This window comes from Lepisosteus oculatus, chromosome 7, assembly GCF_040954835.1.
Source record: "Lepisosteus oculatus isolate fLepOcu1 chromosome 7, fLepOcu1.hap2, whole genome shotgun sequence".
Taxonomy (NCBI): Eukaryota; Metazoa; Chordata; class Actinopteri; order Semionotiformes; family Lepisosteidae; genus Lepisosteus; species Lepisosteus oculatus.
Window position 1 is genome coordinate 48,122,250 of NC_090702.1, and position 20,100 is coordinate 48,142,349.

The 20,100-nt window shown below is 49.3% G+C and overlaps 1 protein-coding gene across 3 annotated transcripts in view; it reads left to right on the forward strand.

Annotated features, from left to right (window-relative positions):
• The first annotated feature begins 5,778 nt into the window (after positions 1 to 5,778).
• Positions 5,779 to 20,100, forward strand: part of srpk2 (SRSF protein kinase 2) — a 69,689-nt gene continuing 55,367 nt past the window's right edge. For 2 of the 3 annotated variants that reach the window (XM_069192617.1, XM_069192623.1), the window contains exons 1-2: positions 5,779 to 6,052; positions 6,300 to 6,366. In XM_069192617.1, the coding sequence (XP_069048718.1) occupies positions 6,037 to 6,052; positions 6,300 to 6,366 (83 nt within the window). In that variant the 5' untranslated portion in view covers positions 5,779 to 6,036. The remainder of the gene's footprint in view (positions 6,053 to 6,299; positions 6,367 to 20,100) is intronic. The other variant, XM_069192622.1, reaches the window with a different exon arrangement.

A 20,100-nucleotide genomic window follows, 5' to 3' on the forward strand; every position in this document is an offset into this window, starting at 1 on the left:
ATGTTAACAATGCACTAGTAAGGTTTTATTTAGAATATAGAATACTGTGTAAAGGCGTGGTCTCTATGTTAAAAAAACAACAACATTGCCGCCCTGCAACCAGTCCAGTGCAGAAAGCAAGAGGAACCAGGTGCACTCTGGGGTGTGTAAGGGAATGTCTGACACCGACAAGGCTGAAGGAACTGGACCACCTCAGTCTTGAACAGAGAAGATCACGAGGGCGCCCGATTCGAGTATTCGAAATTCCCAAAATCAACCCAGGGGATTTTTTTTTAGAAGGACCAGTGAAACGCTAACCATAGGGCACCAGTGGAAACTATTTAAAACCAAGAACAGGAGGTGTTCCTTTACTCCGAGGTTTGTGGGAGTATGAGATGAGCCACTTTGCCATGTGGTTGAAGCCGATACCTTGGGTTCTTTCGAGAAACAACTGAGCGCGTTTCCTGGATCAATCAGCTGCTGACTACCAAACAGGAGAGGGAGTGAAAGGTGTCCTCTCGTAACGTTGTTAATCTCTGGTACATCTCGAATGCAAATTTACTGTCCTCACAGGGACAGAGCATACAGCTCGATAACCACAGGCAGGCAACCGGCATATCATCATCCTGCAGAAAAAGGGGCAATTAACCAGGAAATGGGACAGTACTGCAAACGGCACATCAATTGTAAATGAAGCAAAAGCTGGTTGATCGCCTTTGGTAATTAAAACGGTATTTTCAATAGCGTATTTCAATTAAATATGGCTATTTCTTTGTGAGGTCTGTCAGTTTTAAAACAGGGGTCCAAGGGTCTGCGATCCCCTGAGTGAGGCAGAGACACCACCGCACACGAGAGCCTGGCCTGTCACCCGCACAGCGAGAGCCATTTCCTATCACACTCCCACGTCACAGCACGGGCAGATAACGGAGCTCACCAAGACTGCAGCCTGACGCCATCTCCTGGGCCTTCCCTTACCGTATGGACTGCGCGTTCAGTTTTTCCTGTGCGAGTGTACAAAATCACTTCAGACACATAGGATCCAGAGCCGGCCCAGCTGGGGAACACGTGGCTAAAGTACATGCAATACTGGCTGTGCCGCACTGTAACTGCTGGCGTAGCTACAGCTCAGCACAACATGGGTGAGTAATGCTGGAAGAGGTGTTAGTGGGGCCAGCAGGGGGCGCTCACCCTGCGGTCCATGTGGGTCCTAATGCCCCAGTATAGTGACGGGGACACTATACTGTAAACGGGTGCCGTCCTTTGGATGAGATGTAAAACCGAGGTCCTGACTCTCTGTGGTCATTAAAAATCCCAGGGAGTTTCTCAAAAAGAGTAGGAGTGTAACCCCGGTGTCCTGGCCAAATTTCCCCCTGGTCCTTACCAGTCAAGACCTCCTAATAATGCCCCTCTCTGAACTGGCTTCATCACTCTGCTCTCCTCCCCACTGAGAGCTGGTGTGTGGGGAGTGTACTGGAGCACTATGGCTGCCGTCACATCATCCAGGTGGGGCTGCACACTGGTGGTGGTGGAGGGGAGTCCCCATTACCTGTAAAGTGCTTTGAGTGGAGTGTCCAGAAAAGCGCGTTATAAATGTAAGCAATTATTATTATTATTATTAATGCAAGGTAGTGAGAAAGTCCCCGAGGTCAGGTAGCAAAGGATACCAGCAACAGACATACCAAGGAGTTGAGTAACCCTCTCTTTTCATTATTCATCATTATTCATGTATTTTACCATCTGACCTAAAGACCCATTTACACAGCAGATGTGAGCAAAGTACCTCATTCATGGGCAAGACAGGAGCACCCCACTTGGGATCTGAACCCGCAACCCCTCTGCCATTCCCTGGCATTTCGGTTCTTGCCCAGCCGCAGGTCTGGTCCGGCTGCTTCCTCTCTGAGCTGGGTGTCAGGGGAGAGTCTTCAGTCAGCCGACTACCAAGAAACTCCAAAAACAAAAACCAAGCACACTGGGCGCAGGGGCTGGGATCGCACGATGAGTGTGTCTGATCCAGCCGGACCGAGCTGATGCAATCGTGCGTATGACGTCCATGCTCATGCGCTCTGGCTGGGGGTTAGGCGGCGTGTGAAGTCTGGTGGTATTTGTCTCACGAAGCTCCCGAACATAAGAACGGTTACAAACGAGAGGTAGGTAATTGATCCGAGGATCTCATCCAGCTGTTTCCTGAAAGAAGCCAGGGTATCAGCTTCAAAAACATGGGTGGATATCCTGCTCCATACTCCCACAACCTTTTGTGTAAAGAAAGTTATAACTCTCAGTTCTCTGTGTTCAATGCACTTCCATCTGTATTTCCACTTGTTGTCACGCCCGACATCCCTCCCTAGAGGGCGCTCCACTCGTTATTGTTCCTGTAATTGTTGCTAACTCCCCAGGTGTATCTTGTTATGTGTATTACTTAAAGACCAGCTCCTCCAGTCCTCGGGGCTCAACATTAGGGTACGGATGTCACGAGGGCCCCCTGGCACCAGGATACCCTACATCCGTCTCCTGAGGGCACAGGCCTCATCCCCGACACCTCCCGCTTCCTGAGCCCGGGGTCTGGAGGATCCCGCCCCGTCACCCTTGGACCTCTGTGTCTTGTCTCTCCGTGTGTTCCCCCCTTCCAGGGATTTTAACCTTGTCGTGTCCCAGGATGGATTACTCGCCGCTGGACTCCCGGACTGTGCCCTGACCTGCCTTTGGACCTGTTTTGATTTGGATGCCGTTCTTTGTCTCCCCCGTTCACTGTCTCACGGACTGTCACTATTATTGTGCACTATTAAACCCCTGTGTGTTCCCTTTTACCACGCCTGCTGTTTTCTCCAGCTCTTACCGCATCGCATAGGGTCTACCACAAGACCCGGCACGGACTTCTGTCAAAGCCTTTAGAGGAAATTTAAATACTTCTAATTTCCCCGGACAGAGGCCATTTACGTGGTGGACAGAATGACCCTATGAGAGGACAGCACTGTGCAGAACTGCAACCAGATAACACTCCCAGGTCACAGTTTCATCCGACAATAACTAGGAGGCCTGGCACAGAGGGAATACTGGCTGGGCTGGGACAGAAAACTCATGCCACGTGGCTCAGCCAAACTACACAATCTGAGCTCATTTTCAGGAATTATTCTGAGCTACACAGCTTCATCTTATCAATGAGGGAAGGACCGAGTGAGTGCACGCCTTGTCTGAACTGTTATTACTAGCTCTGCTGAATTGCCTGATATGAAGTCATTTTTTTCCATGACAACATTATGATTATTTTTAATAGCCGAATTGCCGTGGGCAGCAATAATACAATAGAATGCAGTAAGACTGGAAAGCGGGCTATTGTAATAACCCTGCACTATGCTACAATAATATTTTTATTAATTCACTTGAGTAATGTGCTTATCCAAAGCAACTGATGTCTGGACCAATTTATACTGTAATATGCAGCATTTTTACCTACTGTTTTGCAGTTAGGTCTTCTTGCTTGGTCACTTTTTAAAATCACATGGTCAGAATGATCATTTCTTAACTAGTGGATACTCAAATCTACGTGCAGCCTAAACATGACACTGAAGCAGCTGTCTCTGTGCTCTCTAATTGCAGCTCTGACATAAAATACTGGATGACCCAAAGTTTTCTTCATTTAAACTGCAACAAGACTGAAGTGATTCTTATCAGCACCTCAACTACTGTATCCAGGGCCAATTCAGTAACCCTACATGTGGACGGCATTGTGCTTGAATCTCAGTAAAAAAAAAAAAGAATTTGGGGTTGTTGACCTTTGACATACATGCGCAAAATATTGTAAATATATCATTCTTCCATCTTAGAAATATTGCCAGAACACATTTTATTTTTTGTCTCTAAATTAACAGCAAAGCTGGTTAACACATTCATTTTTTGCAGAAATGATAACTGCAGCTCCCTACTCACTGAGGTGTCTAGATCCACACCAAACATACTTTGGTATGTCCAGAATTCAGCACCTGGAAGTTTGACCTGGTTGCGTGCAAGTGATCACATTACTCCTGTCCTGGAGGCCTTGCACTGGCTTCCTGGCAGGTTTCGTGTCGACTTCAAAATCCTCCTGCTCACCTAGAGGGCTCTGCATGACTTGGCACCTCAGTACCTGTCCGATTTATTATCTTCCTACTCCCCACCTCGAAATCTTCGTTCATCTGATTCTGGTCTCCCCTTTCTTCCCCAAGCGCGTTTACACTCCACAGTTGACAAGTCCTTCTGCTACGCCCCACAGCTTTGGAAATCTATCCCCAAGGATAGCAATGCTGAAGTCCAGACTCAAAACCTTCTTGTATTGAAAGGCTTGTATTGAATTGGTGTCTGTGTTTGCTAATGGCGTCTTCTACTGCATTTCTAATCCCTTGTGTTGCTTTGTGCTAATTTTGTTATCTCCTTTGTTGCTGTTTTCATTTGTGTTATCTGTTTTTTTACTGTTCCCCTAAAGTGCTTTGAAAAGATACGGTTAAAGGCACAATATAATAATAAGGATGATGATGATGATGATGATGATGATTATTCAGATGGGCATTACATTAAAGTAGCCTGAGGGATACAAAACAAAAAGAAACAAAACACCCCTTCTTCTCCTTTTAATAATAATAATAATAATAATAATAATAATAATAATAATAATAATAATAATAATAATAATAATAATAATAATAAATACAACTACATGTGTGCTGAGTTCTTCATCCCAAAGCAGAGACCCACTTCTTTCACCCCTGAAGTGCTGCCTCACCTGGGTGATGTGCAGCTCCCATTTTGTCCCAGCAGCCCCAGGTACACACAGGGCGGCAGGTAGAAACAGGTTCACCAACTGAAGGAAAGAGGCACTTGAAGGAGACAGGATCGTGCAGCCACAGAACCGAATTTGTCCACAGCTCTTACAATTGCCCTATAATGAGAGCTTAGTCAGGACCACAAGTTTAAAGGTTTAAAAGGTAGAACAAAATGATAAATATAAATCCTGAAACAATACAGATGCCCGATTTCAGAGACTCCCACACACTTTTAAAGGCCTTTATGTGGAGAGTGTATGCCTTTTGGCACTCTGTGTTAGCTTTCCGCGGAAGAAAAGTGAATGGGAAAGAAAGGAAACAATTGTATCTCCTTTTGATGGATTAGAACTGTTAATCTTCTTGGATGTCTTTTGTTTGGGAGCTCGAATCTCTTTAAAACCACAAGAACTAGTATTCCCTCAGTGCGTGGCTTCCTAGTTATTGTCGGATAAAAGACAGACGTTGAATCCTCACTGTATTGTGTTGTTACTCTGACCTTTATTAAGCTTAGTTCAGGTCGTGCAGTGTATACAATGATTCAGCACAACTACACCTCAAAATCTGTCCTCACCGCTGTACTCTCACGAACTATAGAAATTAAAAATCCAATACACCGCCCTCAACACAACGATGCAGTAAATTAGAGTAATACCGCGCAATATTTTAATCACAAACAGCACATTACACTTTATTCATTTATTTTCAATTGTTCCTGGACTTCCAGAGCTACATTAATTGAAATACAATCTCGGAGCACGGGACCTTTTGTAAATATTGGAGATCACATGGCAACACAAAACGGGAATACTGCTCTATTTTTTTTTTTCATATATTCACTTTGCGGTTAAATCCAAGACTGTGGTGTGAACCGCTGTTTTCGGACCGCGGAGACTAACCGTTCGGCGCGCGGGTCGCCGTTACCACGAGTAACTGACCTGCCTGCGTCATCGTTTTTGTTTTGCGGGCCACAACGATCACCTCACCCGTCACCTCGCGCCGGGGACGCGCGCCCAAAACAACCAACCGCTGCTCTCTCTCCCGCTGCACCTGCCTCGGCTCAGGTAAGCCTGCGCGCGCCCGCGACGCTGGGTCTTGACAGCGGAGCGCGCCCCCGAGTCCCCCCTGTCTGGCTGGGAGGAGGGTGCGCGCCTCCCGACGACGGCCGGGGGAGCGCGCATCCCCGAGAGAGGCGGTGAAGGGAAGAGAGAGACGGACGGAGAGAGAGATCCCGGCCGCCTTCGCCGAGGTGGAGAAGGATACCAACATGAGCTCTCGGAAGGGTAACCGGCTGTCTTTCTTACGCAAAGCCTCGGGCGTCCTGGGCCGGGCTGGGGGGGCAGGTTCGGGGGGCTCGGGTGTGTTTGTGCGCTCCACACGGCGGTGGTGGCGGCGGTGCGGAGGGCGGGCGATGCTTTTGAAACCGGCAAACTGATGTGTCGCTCTTGTCTGTCCGTCTCTCTCTCTCTCTCTCTCCCTCCCCTGCTTCTGCCTGGCTCCCGGGTCGCCCTCCCGCGATCCCCACCGCAGTGCTGGCCATCCAGGCCCGCAAGCGGCGGCCGAAGGGGAAGAAGGACAAGGCAGCCCATCAGCGGAGGTAGGCAGCGGTCCGGGGCTGCAGGGCGGCGGCGGAGGCGCCCCCTCTGACAGCGCTGACAGCGGGAGAGGGGGAGCTGACACTGGCACACTCGGCGCACAGACGCGATGGCGGAGCGGGGGGGGTGTCGTGGTGCCCTGGGTGCCGAGGGAGGGAGCGGGGTAGCGGCTCCGACTCCTCTTCCCGGGGCTGCCCGGCCGTGGTGTCGGAAGTTGCTATTGGCAACGATCCGCAGCCCCAAAGGGGGGGGGGGGAGGACGGTGGCTCTGGAGCCGGCGGGACAGGCTGTGCCGCGTCTACCGCTGGTGCCAGCCCGCCCAGACCACCTCCTCGCCCGGGCGCTGGGCTGCTGGAGCCGGACCGGGCTGTGATGTGAGGTGATGTGCAGTTCGAGCCCCCGAGCCGAGTTGCTGCCCTGCTGGTGGTTCGGAGAGGGGGGTGGGGTGTACAGGGCTCCGCTGCTGCAAGACGAGAATTGACTGACGTTGACATCTATCGTTGGTGCGAGAGGTGCGAGAGGTGCGAGAGAGAGTTTCACCCAAAACCGGCTGGGTGGGGGCGGAAAAAAAAACACTGAATACGCAAGCGACGGTAACGTAGCAGCTCTAGCGGTGTGCCGGTCCCGTGTTTCTGAATGCTTCCGCGTTCAAGAGCGCCTGGCCGCCGTGCCGAAGCGATGTGATGCTGGAGGCGAGAGGCGCTCTGCTCGCGCGCGCACAGCTCGAGGCTCCGCCACGCGCGGGACCGGGGCAGGGGAGCCCGGGTGACGTCATGGTCATGAGCTGGCGTCCCACCCCCACCCGGGGCTGACACGGCGCTGGCTGGGGCAGAACGGGCTTGTGAACGGGATCCCTGGGCACAGCGTCTGTCTGTGCAGAGGCTCCCAAATCCTGCTCGCTGGAACCTCGCTGTTCGGGCCTCTGCGCGACCCGGGGGCTGTCAGTTCGACTCCTGAAGTGAACTCCGACCTGAACTCTTCATCTGCCTGTTTGTTGGTTGTCTGCTTGCCTCCAGCTTTCCTGATTTCGCGCGGGATAACCCGAAAAACGTGTAGAAGCCATGAGAATTTCTTTGAATCCCGTCGAAGTGGATTCAGCGGGGTGGGAGGAAGAATTCGACAGGAACCCTAACCCCGCGGGCCCTGCAGAAATTCCCCCCTCGGGGAGCAGCGAGGGAGCAGGGCTGCTCTGTTGTCCCCTTTACTCCCCTTAAAGAACAGAAACAAAATTCCTCTCCTGTTATGAACTGTCATGAAAAACCGAGGTCCTGACTCTCTGTGGTCATTAAAAATCCCAGGGCGTTTCTCAAAAAGAGTAGGGGTGTAACCCCGGTGTCCTGGCCAATTTTCCCCCTGGCCCTAACCAGTCGTGGCCTCCTAATAATCCCCATCTGTGAACTGGCTTCACCACTCTGCTCTCCTCCCCACTGAGAGCTGGTGTGTGGGGAGCGTTCTGGCGCACTATGGCTGCCGTCACATCATCCAGGTGGGGCTGCACACTGGTGGAGGTGGAGGGGATCCCCATTACCTGTAAAGCGCTTTGAGTGGAGTGTCCAGAAGAGCGCTATATAAGTGTGAGGAATTATTCTTCTTATTATTCTCAGTCGGTACCCCCCCACACACACATGCTCACACTCTACACCCCTTCTGAAACCAACTCTTGCAAAGACGCGCTTTGTAGCTCCGGTCCAGTTGTCTTTCCTGCACGGGCCGGCGCGCCCACACCCCGCGCCAGCCAGCTCCTTCCCTCCTGCGCGCCACCCCCTGGGATGGGAGCGGGGCTCGGGGTGAGTGAGCCGCCTGTGACACTGCAGAGTGTGTGTGTGTGTGTGTGGGGGGCAGGTGTAGGTGACCAGGAGGCCAGGGCCTGGACGGGGGGGGAGAGGCCGTCTGCTGCTGTCATCGATGTCCTGGTGGTCCGAGCGCGCTTGCCTTTCTTTAAACTGCCCCTCGGTGAGTCTCCAAGAGTGGATACCTGCCAGGTGGCTTTTAAAACTTTCAACCGGAAAAAATGGGCAAAAAATAAAGCTTCAGGAGGACCCCAAAAAAAGGAACTGCTTGATTCTGAAGTGTCTGTGTAGCACGGGCACATAGCCGTGTCCCAGCTCACAGGAGTTGGCATTCGTTTAGCTTGTGCACGTAATAAGTGTTAATTAACCGCAAAGACGAGTTCACTCAGGTTTTCTCGCAAACCTATCTATGGGCAATTATTTTCTTGGAAGTGTGTTGTGGATGTGGGATGGCATCCCTTTCGGAATATAAAGTTCTGTCTATTCAGAACTTGTTTCCCAAGCGGCACGCCAGGGTGAATTAAATTATGCGGATTCACGATTCCCTGTTTTCTTGCGCAGAAGCTCGAACTAGTGTTCTACTCCCATGTGTTTTCCCCTTTGATCATATCGTTTCCTCTGCTCTTGCTCTTGTGTCTCTTTTAATTGCACTGCGCCATCAGAAGAGTGGGCTGTAAATGGATCATTTTTACAGTGACCCCAGAATTTGCCGTCACAGCGGTGGGATTTCGTAGGAATATCGAATGAAAAGTGCGGAAGACAAGGAGACCGCTAATAAGTTTGCACAGTGCTGCACGTGGCTAGGTCTTAATGAGAAAGGTTGTTCCTGTGTTCTGGCAGGAATGTTTTTTTGGCGTCGGTGCCAAACCCGGCTTGTTGAGAGCTGTAGCCCTGTGTGTTTTCTCAGTCCGCTGGCCTAGGGAGACTGCTACTCATCATTTCTTCAGCTGGGCAGTGAAGGGAAGCCGTCGGACCCCACAGCCTCTGAGGTGCAGAGCTGGTTAGCCTGCTGTATCGGTGACAGTAGCGTTAACAGCATCCGTGTGCGTCAGCATGCAGCAGCCCAGCACTCCACCAGCCCGCTGCTGAACAGAGGAACCCGCCGCCAGCTGGCCTTCACAATCGCATTCACAACCGGAACAAATATCCGAACCGAACGCTGGAGTAACACTGTCCTCCCCTTTGGGACAGCCTCCTCCTGCCCTGAAATCTGAGCCCGGTATTGCAGTCCCGGGACGAAAGAGCAGGTGCCGGGGACAGAGGTTTCCTGTCCCAGTCACCAGACAGCAGCCAGGCCTTTCTAGAGCAGCACGGGCTCGGTGCAGGAGGAGGAAGAGAGCATGCACGGGTGTGTGCTCCCGTGCACGCACTGTATACGAACATGTGAGGCCCGGCAGAAAACCGTCAACACGCAGAAAAAGCGCCTGGTAAACTCTGAACCACTGCTGTATACACAGGTGCGCTCGCCAGTGTTTAATGGCTTCAGCTCTGTCTCGAACCCTGACCTCAGCCTTATCTGTAGAAGTGTTTGCACTTCACACACAAGAAAAGCTGCAATCAGAAAGAGGCTCTGTTTCGAGCCCCTTTGGTCGTTAGTGGCTAATTGATCCTTGGGATCTCGTCCAGCCATTAATCGATAGAAGCCGGGGAAGCGGCCTCAACCAACAATGGACAGCTTGTTCCACACTCCCACCACCCCGTGCGTAAAGAAGTGCCTCCTGTCCTCAGTTTTAAATGCACCTCCACACAGTTTCCACTGGTGCTCCCCGGTTTGTGTTTCACCCTTCAGCAGAAGAAATCCGCTGGGCTGAGTGATTTTGAGCATTTTGAATACTTGTATCCGCGCCCCCCACTGTCTTCTCTGCTCAGTTCCTCCAGCCTGTCAGTGTGGGACGCTCTCCCAAGACCTGGAAGGGATCTGGTTGTTCTCCTCTGGACGGAGTCCAGAGCAGCAGTAACTTTTCTCTTGAACAGACCTGAGCTGGGCTGCTCATTCAAATTCTGAGCGCTTTATTGGCATGAGATGAATTTACAATGTAGCTAAAGCAGTAACACCTAGCAGAACATTTGCAAACGTTTTACAACAGTAAAATCTTTTCAGACGGGCTCACTTTCTGCTCCCCCGGCTGTGACAGGAGATCACACGCTGGGCCGCCGGCTCTGTTGAGTTATTGCTCAGCGTCTCTCACCCAGGGGTGGAGCCGATTAGCGTTTCTATGCGCTCAGGGTGTTGGCTCTTACAGCCTCACCTGATGAGGTGCAGTGTTCTGCACATTCCCCAGCCTCTGTCCTCTATAAGGAAGAGTGACCTCTCCACACGCAGTTGGCATTTATGGAATCGGGCTGGAATTTCATGTTTCACTGTTGAAGCTGATAAGGCCTGAGGCACAGTGTCTGAAATGAGTGAGACAGAGTGAGACAGGAGGCCGTCAAGAATTTCTAATGTATGCAGTCTAGATAATGTAGGTAGACATATCTCCTCCTGCCTTTGCTGTACATGCCTATTGGATACAGGGATTTACAAGGATTTATTTCAGTGCCCATTTACGTCAGCAGTTTTTAGTCTAGATATTAAAACTGTATCACCCTGCAACTCAGAACTGGCACCCCACTGCAGCTCAGAAGTGTGAGCCTGGTCAGTACCTGGATGGGAGACTCCTGGGAAAGCTAAGGTTGCTGCTGGAAGAGGTGTTAGTGGGGCCAGCAGGGGGCGCTCACCCTGCAGTCTGTGTGGGTCCTAATGCCCCAGTATGGTGACGGGGACACTAGACTGTAAACAGGCGCCGTCCCTCGGATGAGACGTAAAACCAAGGTCCTTACTCCCTGTGGACATTAAAACTCCCAGGGTGTTTCTGGCCACATTTTCCCCCTGGCCTTCACCAGTCATGGCCTCCTAATAATCCCCCCCTCTGAACTGGCTTCGTCACTCTGTTCTCCTCCCCACTGAGAGCTGGTGAACTCTGGGTGCTGTTGTGGAGGGGAGTCCCCATCACCTGTAAAGCGCTTTGAGTGGAGTGTCCAGATAAGGGCTATATAAGTGTGAGCAATTATTATTGTTATTAGAAACTGTCACATTTCTCAGAGCGGCAGGGAGAGAGTTTCAGAGTTGCTGAAAGTGAGCGTCCTGGGATGCTGGCATCAATCAGAAGGTACGATACTAATAAACGGCCCTGCTTGAAACAGAGAGTCCGGAGAGATGCTAGGTATTGTGTGGATGTGTTGTGTAGGACTTGAAACGTACAATTTGGAACTGAGTGCTGTGGGTAATGAGAAGACCGTGCGGACGAGTCAGGACTCGGGTGACGTGGTCACAGGGCCTCGAGTGTGTCAGAAGAAGAGCAGCTGAGTTTTGGACCATGCGAACTTTGTTCAGGGAGGTAGGGAGTGGGCAGCAATGCACAGAGGTGTGGGTGGGGTCTATGTCAGTGTGCAAAGGAAGAGGGGTCAGTTCTGCACCAGATAGCAGAAAAAACACACGTTTTCGGCTGCAGAGCCCTTTCCACACCCTGAAGCAGTCCTGCTTTTCTGCATGCGGCTTTACCTCTGGACCAGGTGAAGGCTTATTCCATGCTGAAAGGAAACGAAACGAGACACAGCGTTTCAGCTGTGGAGCCTACTGCAGGTGCCTGCTCTGTTGTGTGTTGTGTGCATGGAGTTACAGACAGATAAAAGCTGGGCCGACGTATCTAGGAGGGAAGGGCTCTTGGAGACTGCAGACCTTCAGTTTGTGAGCGCTCAGCTCATTGCCCTGACAGGCTGAACCAGTGCCGCCACAATTGCGGAGTATTCAGAGCACAATAGAGGAGACTTAAAATAAACAGCATGTTGTTTGTGTTCTACACAAAAGCAGCATGTCTCTAGCCCTGTACTCTGGCAGGACAATAGAAACTCCCCAGTTTCCTCTCTCTCTCTTCCACTTTTCCCTCATTGTTTCTCCGTTGGTATTTCTCTCACATTTTGAAATTCAAAATTCGCCTTAGTGGCATGAGAAGTATTTGGCAGAACCAATACATGAGTGTTCCAGCAGGAGAGAACAGAGCTCTCTGTCCCTCCCCTGATTCCTCTCTTCTCCTCTGCTTCCTGACTCCCTTTGTCCCCTGTCACAAATACCCTCTCGGTCACAGCAAGGCTGACAGATTGTCAGGTAGAGGCTGTTCTCTTGCCTGATTCCTTCTGAATTGAGGTGTGATTGACTCAGGCAGCCAGCGCGTGGGGGGTGTGTGTGGAAATAAAGCTTGCCACAGAACTGGGGCGCAGACAGCAGTCATCTGGGATCTGGGGTGGCACCCCTCCTCGTTTCACCCCAAGCTCCCAATTAACTGCATTGCTCCCGTTGTTTGATAGATGTGACAAGTTCAAAACTCCTTCCCAGCCTCAGAATGTTTTAGTGCCTGTGGCTTATTTTACGACTTGCGAAGAAGTGTTAATGGGACAATTAAGGATGACGTTGTCACATTGGATCATTCTTCATAGTTAATAAAACAACGCATTAAAGATGCACTCCTAACCTTTTAGTTTACAGCCCTTGGGGACCAGCAAGAGGGACCCCTGTTTATTCAAGGTGACAATATCCTGCAGAATAAAGAATCCTCTTATTTCTGTTCGCAAGGGCCAGAGCCCAGCTGGGTTTGCAGGGTCTCTCTGTATAATCATGGAGAAGGGGTTACGTTCCTTACTTGTAAGTTAACTGGATAGTTTGAATTGGAGTTCAAGACCACTGGCCCCAACCTCGGAAAAGACCTTTGGAAAGGTCCCAGCAATGTTATTACAATACTGACGGCACTGAGATACATTATTTGCAACACACTAGTCATAAATGTAGGAAAGGTAATATGAAGTTCAAAAATATTTTCTGACGATATATTTTGTGGACCTTTGATAGAAAGAAACAGAATGATGTTGATGCAGTAAACAATAATTGCTTATAATTGATCAGAATTGCTTAAATATTCAGCCTCTTTGGTATGACAAACCTGAATTAGTTTAGGTGCACCAAATCTGCTTTAGATGCAATAGTGGTTCAGAATAAGTACTGCCTCTGTAATGTTCCTCAGTCAGGTAGGCAATTTCGAGCAAAGATTCAAGCATGAAGACCAAGGAGCTTTCAAAACAAGGGTAAGGTTGTAGAAAGGCACAGATACTGAGCAGAATATAGAAGCATTTCAGTGCCCCTGAACGCAGTGCTGTTGCTGGTGGAGGAGTGGAAGGTGTATTGCTCCACGCAGAAACTGCCCGGGTGTGCCCAGACTGGCCGCCCGCCCAATTCGAGCAGCTGAGCGCAGTGCAGGGCGATGAGGCAGACGACAGCTTTGACCAGAGCTACAGAGCTCGGGCACCAGAGGTGGAAGAAAATGTCCACGATTCCACAGCAAAATCAGTCTGCAGTCTGTGGCGGAGTGGAAAATCCCTGTCAGACCCCACATGGAGTCTACAACCAGGCATTTAAGTGATACTGCAGACATGTGGCAAAGGCTTTTGTGGTCAGTCAAGACGAAATCGGAATCTGTTTGGTCTAAATGCACAGCTCGACGTCTGGCCCAAATCCACTGCAAAGCACCGCTCCAGTCGGCACCATGTTTACTGTCAGGTGTGGAGCTGGCTGCCTGCGTTATATTATAGGACCATGTCTCATCTGTGACGAGACTTTAATAATGAATCAACCCCGACCCACCTGACAGAGGTCAAACAATTTTGCAAATATTGCACCATCCCAGCATTCAACCTTAGTAGAGATTTACCCCAGAAGTCTAGCAGCTGTAGTTGTGACCAGAGGTGCTTCCACCAGGACTGATTCTGGACTGTGAGTACTTATGCAATCAACGTATTTTACTTTTCTGTTTTTCTTTGCATATTTTGCTAACATTTAACCTCCCCTCCACAACAGTATTCAGTTTGAGCGTTCAGTTTTTCATTGTAAAAGGTGAAATAAAATGTGACAGGCTGGCACTCTGGTAAGGGCGATATATTGTCTAAGCTGATACCCTGGCTTTTTTCAGTAATCAATAATGAGACCCTCAGAGCAGTTTGCTACCAGCAGCCAAACCGAATAGATGGGCTGGACGGCCTCTTATCGTATGTAATCATTCTTCTGTTTTTAAATACGTTTTTAAGAAAAGGTCCATTACTATGAGAAATCAAGCAAGCCAGATGAGCCAAATGCTCTCCTCTTATTTTCTTCAGTAAGTACTGAGCTTGATTTAATGCTACCAGCCCAGAGGTTTGAGAAAAGAGAAATCAAACTAGCTAGATGGGACTAACGGCCCCCTCTTGTTTGTGATCTGTCTTAAATTCTAGGTCTTCTTAAGGCTTTTTCTAGTTTTGCTTGCCTAAAGAAGGAAAAGGATAATGCAGTATATATAGTGATACTGTATGTTCTTTCTGAGACACCTGAATCATATAATGAGCCTTATAATGAAATGTTGTCTTCAGTTCTGTGTCCCAGTAAATGTGCTTTGTGGAGCCTAACAATGAACCGGGCAGTTCTCTGGTTTTGGTTTCTGAGTTGTGCTTTTGTGTGGATGAATGGGAGAATGTCATTTCTTCCCATTGTTGCGATCCCAGCTGTCTGACCTGCCTCTCCAGAGCCTGTGAGCTTGTGGTCGAGAAGCTCCAGCTCTGCCCAGCCTCTCCCTGCAACTGCAGCTCTTCAGTTCAAATAGCCTGGAAACCACAGAGCAGGCCGTCTGTTTGTAGCAACTCTGAGATGCATGGAGACGGAGAGCACTGAGAACAGAGGTCAGGGCTCTCTCTCCAGTGCCTGGTAACTGGTACACCCCTCTCTCCTGTGTCATTACTGCAGCGCCCTGCCTTAACCGATCAGTCACTTGAGTAACAACAGCTTTCGATTCTCATTTCTTAAAGGGTGACTTTTTTTAAATGTATACTTGACTGTAGAGAAAAGTAGCTCTGCCAGGCGGATCAGTAAGTGTTTATGGATATTGTATGAAATTTCAATTTCAAGTCCAACGAGTTTTATTGGCATGACCGATGAATTACAGTGTGGCCAAAACATTAACAATTAGAAGACATTTACAACAAACAAACCCACATTATTATTGTTTAAGAGGCTCTCTCACTGTCCTTTAGGCTGTGACGAGTGATCCTGGTGATCCAGTGGGTTCTGGTAGAAGGTATCGCAGTATCAGAACACTGACAAATTGATTCAAAAACAGTGTCTTCCCCCAAACAGTCTGCATCTTAAACAGCTCATATTAGCACCTGCACGTTAAGGTATGCACTGTTTGCACTATGTCCTGTCTTGGCTGTATTATAATGTCTATTGTCTGAATTTATTGTCCATGCCTGTTTGCCATCTGTGCACCTTTTTTTCTCTAATGTTACTGGGTACAGCTGAACAAGTGAGCATTCCAATACACCTGTTGTATATGGCAAATAGAGAAACCTTGAATCCTGAATCTTGAATACTGTTCTGTAGCTCTCTTGAGGAGGTTTGGAAACTTCTGATTCTGGCAGGAGTGGGGATTCTGGGATTTGATTTGTTATTTTAGGGGAAAATGTTTGTGTCATCCCTGAGTTTTTCTCACAGTGCAGATGAAAGTGCGTCTCTGTCTCCGCTTCTCCCTGCTGGCAGTGGGAGCACAGTCTGTCCTGTGTTTCCCGGTTTTTATGGCCAGGCTGTAGGCACTCAAGCTGTATTTATTCAGGGTTTATTTCTCTTTGTCTCACCCTGGCCAGTGTGCAGTGTCTTTTTAGGGGCTAGAACGTTAGCCTGTTCTAGTTTGTGTTGTATTTGTGTGTAGTGTTGTTTGGTGTGTGCTGTGATTTGTGCTGTTGTAGCAGTGCTGTCCTGAGGCTGTTGGGATTAGTGCAGCTCAGGGCACCAAGCCTCAGGCCCAGCTGGTTGAGGGAGCTCTTCTCTGGGCTCAGCAAAGCCTTGAGATGGTAGGAGGCTCTGGTCACTGCTCTTTTTAGATATAATCAATGCTTTATTGTTCTCTCCTGTATATTGATTAGACGTGGATATTGGCCTAATTCAGCCCTGCATGCATGGTCAGGTGTTTTTCTCTGCACTTGGAGAATGTGTGCAGGGCATCTACAGGTTTTTTTTGTCTCATTTAGTGCTATTTTGGCCTGTGATTGTACCCCACTCTTTACTGCCATATAAAGCCTTAGGCAATGGATTGGATTGCACTGTTGAACATCCGCAGCCAGATTTTTGCTGGGGGTTCTTTTTGCATAGATAGCCCTGCTTGCTTTCTTTTTCACAAACAGGAAAGAGTCTGAAGAGCCTCACTCACACCCCAGTGTGCTTCTGCAGCGCAGACCGTGACGGAGTGATATCTGAATACTCCCGGCTTGTTCCTGCTGAACCCGATTTGGCTTTTTACAGCTGTGGTCAACTTCATCTCTGCCGAATCTTGAGTGTCTCTGGGACGTCTTTCCCGAACTCGTCTTCACTCCTTCGTGACGTCCTGTCACCTTGAGCCCGTGGGCCCCGGAACAGGGGTGATGGCTTCTGTCTGGACGGTCTGCAGGGCTGGGCCGTCCCGTGTCCTGATGTAGAGACCAGAACCTCCCAGTGCCCTGTATTCCAGACAGTCCGCCTGCAGGATCTCACTGTAACGTCATTCGGTCTCTCGATGTGTGCTTCGAGCTCGTCTGTGTCTATGTCCGAGCGCCCTGCTGGCCTTTTGTTCTGTGCCCATGTCCTCAGTGAGCTTTGGAATGACCCTGTCTGGCTGGGGGAGGGGTGCAGGCTGTGCTGTTTCCAGCCAGAGGGGCTGTCTGCGTTCTGCTGTGCTCTGTCACCCTGGACCTGGAGACTCCTCTCTGTCCTTTCACCTACACCGGGAGCAGGGAGCAGGGAGCAGGGCCTGGGCCTGGGGGGGGTCTGGAGTCATCATCCATCGAAGTGATAAGAGACAAGCAGGTGCCTACTGGACGTAGGTCAAAAGACACCCTGTTAAGTGCGCGCAGTGTAGCACTAACTCACCCCCTGGCTAAGCATAGAGTGCAGGCTGTTTCTTGCTGCTTCAGAACAGAATAACAGGAGGCCCTTCTTTAACCCGAGAGCAGTGGGAGTGTGGAACAGCTGCCAAGCCTTGCTGTCTGTGTGGGTATTTCTAGAAAAGACCTGACGAAGTTCTTGGATCAACATCTGCTTGCAAAGCAGATGACGCTGATGGGCTGAATGGCTTTTTGTTGTTCTTGTGTGGTTACACAGCCTTTAACAAAGCGAAGGACATAAGAGACACAGGCAGGTGTTACGACAGAAGGCAGGTTCCAGGTCTGCAGAATGACATCATCGACGCCTCTGTGCCGAAACAGTCTGGAGCAGGTCTCTGAGGAATACCAGCTCCAGGGTTCCAGACTGCCACTGAAATGGTCACAAATGCGACAAAAAATAAAAATTTGCGACAATTTAATATCTAGTCGCAATAGCGACAGACACCAAAACTTCATTATTTTGTGTGGATATGTGGTCAAATTTCATCTGGTGATGAGGCGTTACTTAATTACTTAATTACTTAATTGCACCTTTAGGTCCGTCCCTTCATCACTGCACAATGTTGTTGGTTAAAAGGTACCAAGCTAAGACGCTACTGCACACGTTCCCCACGCTGGCTGATCTGCGAGTAATGGTGAAGCGTAAAATGACACTTTTTTTAAAGAGTTGGATGAATCTCCCTCCCGGTGGACCTTCGACCACTGAAACGGATCCTCAAGATTCACCCAGCGGACTTCATGTGAACATGGACGACGGTGCGTCTAAATCGAGCGATTCGTCCGTCAGCAAGGTCTGAACGGCATTTCAGGCACTCCGTGGCTTCAGGAATTCGTTTGGCTTGGCTATGATGAAGTTAACAGATGATGTATTGCGACTTTTGTTCTAGAGCCGGTCAGGACGCTGCAGGGAAAACTGAGTTGTTCAAAGGGACGAATCATTTTCAAAACGGAAACGGTAAAAAAAAAAATACGCGGAGAGCGTCAGACGCATAAAAAACGCTCGTGATTGTGTGATTGTGTGATTGCGAAGTGTACCACAAGGCAGACACCTTCAGCGCCTGTGAAAAAACAGCCGAGGAAGGCTTTAAAGAACTGAAAATCCAATGTAACTCACGCGAGGAATTACCGTTCACACAAGATGCCTCCCAGATCTTGCTCATGAAAAAGAACGCAATGGATGTGTCAAAGGCGTATGATAGTTTATTGGGTGCGTTGCCGACGAACTATTTGGATTCTGTAATTTGGTGACTAAAAAAAAAAAGTCATTTGGCTCCTAAACGTTTCACTTTAATTTTAGCCAGTGCCCCCCAAGTAACTGTTTTAGTCTGGAGCCCTGCAGCTCAACGAGCCCACCAGTGTGTGTGTATATATATATACTGTACAGGACCGGCTGCAGTACCTCCATCCTCCATTAGGTGGCAGGACAGGCAAGAGGCTGGCGCAGAAACATGAACGCACACGAATACACACAGCCTTCAGTTTTAGAGATTCCCTGCTCCGGGCTCTAGATCAGTATTTAACAACACGACAGGCGTTGATAATAATGTATTAATGCTCTGTCTGCAGCTCGGGGATTTTTAACATGATATATATGTAACTGTGATGATTGTAGCTTGGCTGGTTTTCTTCAAGCATCTTGATTGTGCCAAATGTGGAATGTCTGTGCTACTGAATAGCATTATGTCAATGCAGAATAATTCTGCTAATGGGTGCATTATCTTATTTTAGTCTTGAGGGATCCTCTACAATTATACTTTCCTGGTTTTGTGGGGGATTGTATAGTTAAAAGCCTCTATTGCACACTAGTTTGATCTGTTTCATGTTCTACCACCTAAACGTTTTGGAGGAGTAAACACTAAGAGCTTTATATTTCAGTTTTGCTACTCTGAATTATTTTTCGAAGCGGGTCAATGAAGTTGAAACGATATGAGAGATCTGTACAGTTTGGATAACAGTCAGGCAGTGCTGGGCCGATTGTGCTCTGTGTTTTTGTGGGAGAAGTGGCAGCGCGGTCATTTCCCCAGGCACGTGCTCCGGCGTGGTACGAGTGACAGGACACTCTCCATACCTGCACAGCAACACAGCCTCCCCCGCTGTGTGCGGAGCAGTGTAGTCGGGCCTCGTTTGGAAAGGATCCGTCATTAGCATTGACGTTGAGAGATTATAACACCAGGTCACACACACAAAGGAGCAGAAGCTGACCTGGGATACCGACAGTACTAATTGACGTTTGGCAGAGGTTTGTTGTTGAGACCCTTCTGAGGACTACAGTGCACTTCAGCCGGAACCAGCAGCCAGATCACCCTGCAACTCCCAGCTGGCAGCCCACTGAAGCTCAGCAGGTGTGAGCCTGGTCAGCACCTGGATGGGAGACCTCCTGGGGAAAACTAAGGTTGCTGCTGGAAGAGGTGTTAGTGGAGCCAGCAGGGGGCGCTCACCCTGTGGTCTGTGTGGGTCCTAATGCCCCAGTATAGTGGCGGGGACAGTATACTGTAAACAGGCACCGTCCTTCGGATGAGACATAAAACCGAGGTCCTGACTCTCTGTGTCCAGAAAAGTGCTATATAAGCGTAAACAATTATTATTCAGATAACTGCCCATATTGGAACCCGAGGCCATCAGGCAGTAGGACACTGTGCTGGTCCTGTATTGGAACCAGAGGCCATCAGGCAGTATGACACTGTGCTGGTCCTGTATCGGAACCGGAGGCCATCAGGCAGTAGGACACTGTGCTGGTAACTGTATTGGAACCCGAGGCCATCAGACAGTAGGACACTGTGCTGGTCCTTTATTGGAACCCGAGGCCATCAGGCAGTAAGACACTGTGCTGGTCCTGTATTGGAACCCTAACAGAATTGTAACACCACAGGGGAAATATATTGTGTTTAAACGAGATACCAAATGCAAATATCACAATCTACTGTGATAGCAGCTTCGATATTTTTTGAAAGTGTGGAAATTTTTATGATAAATTTAATT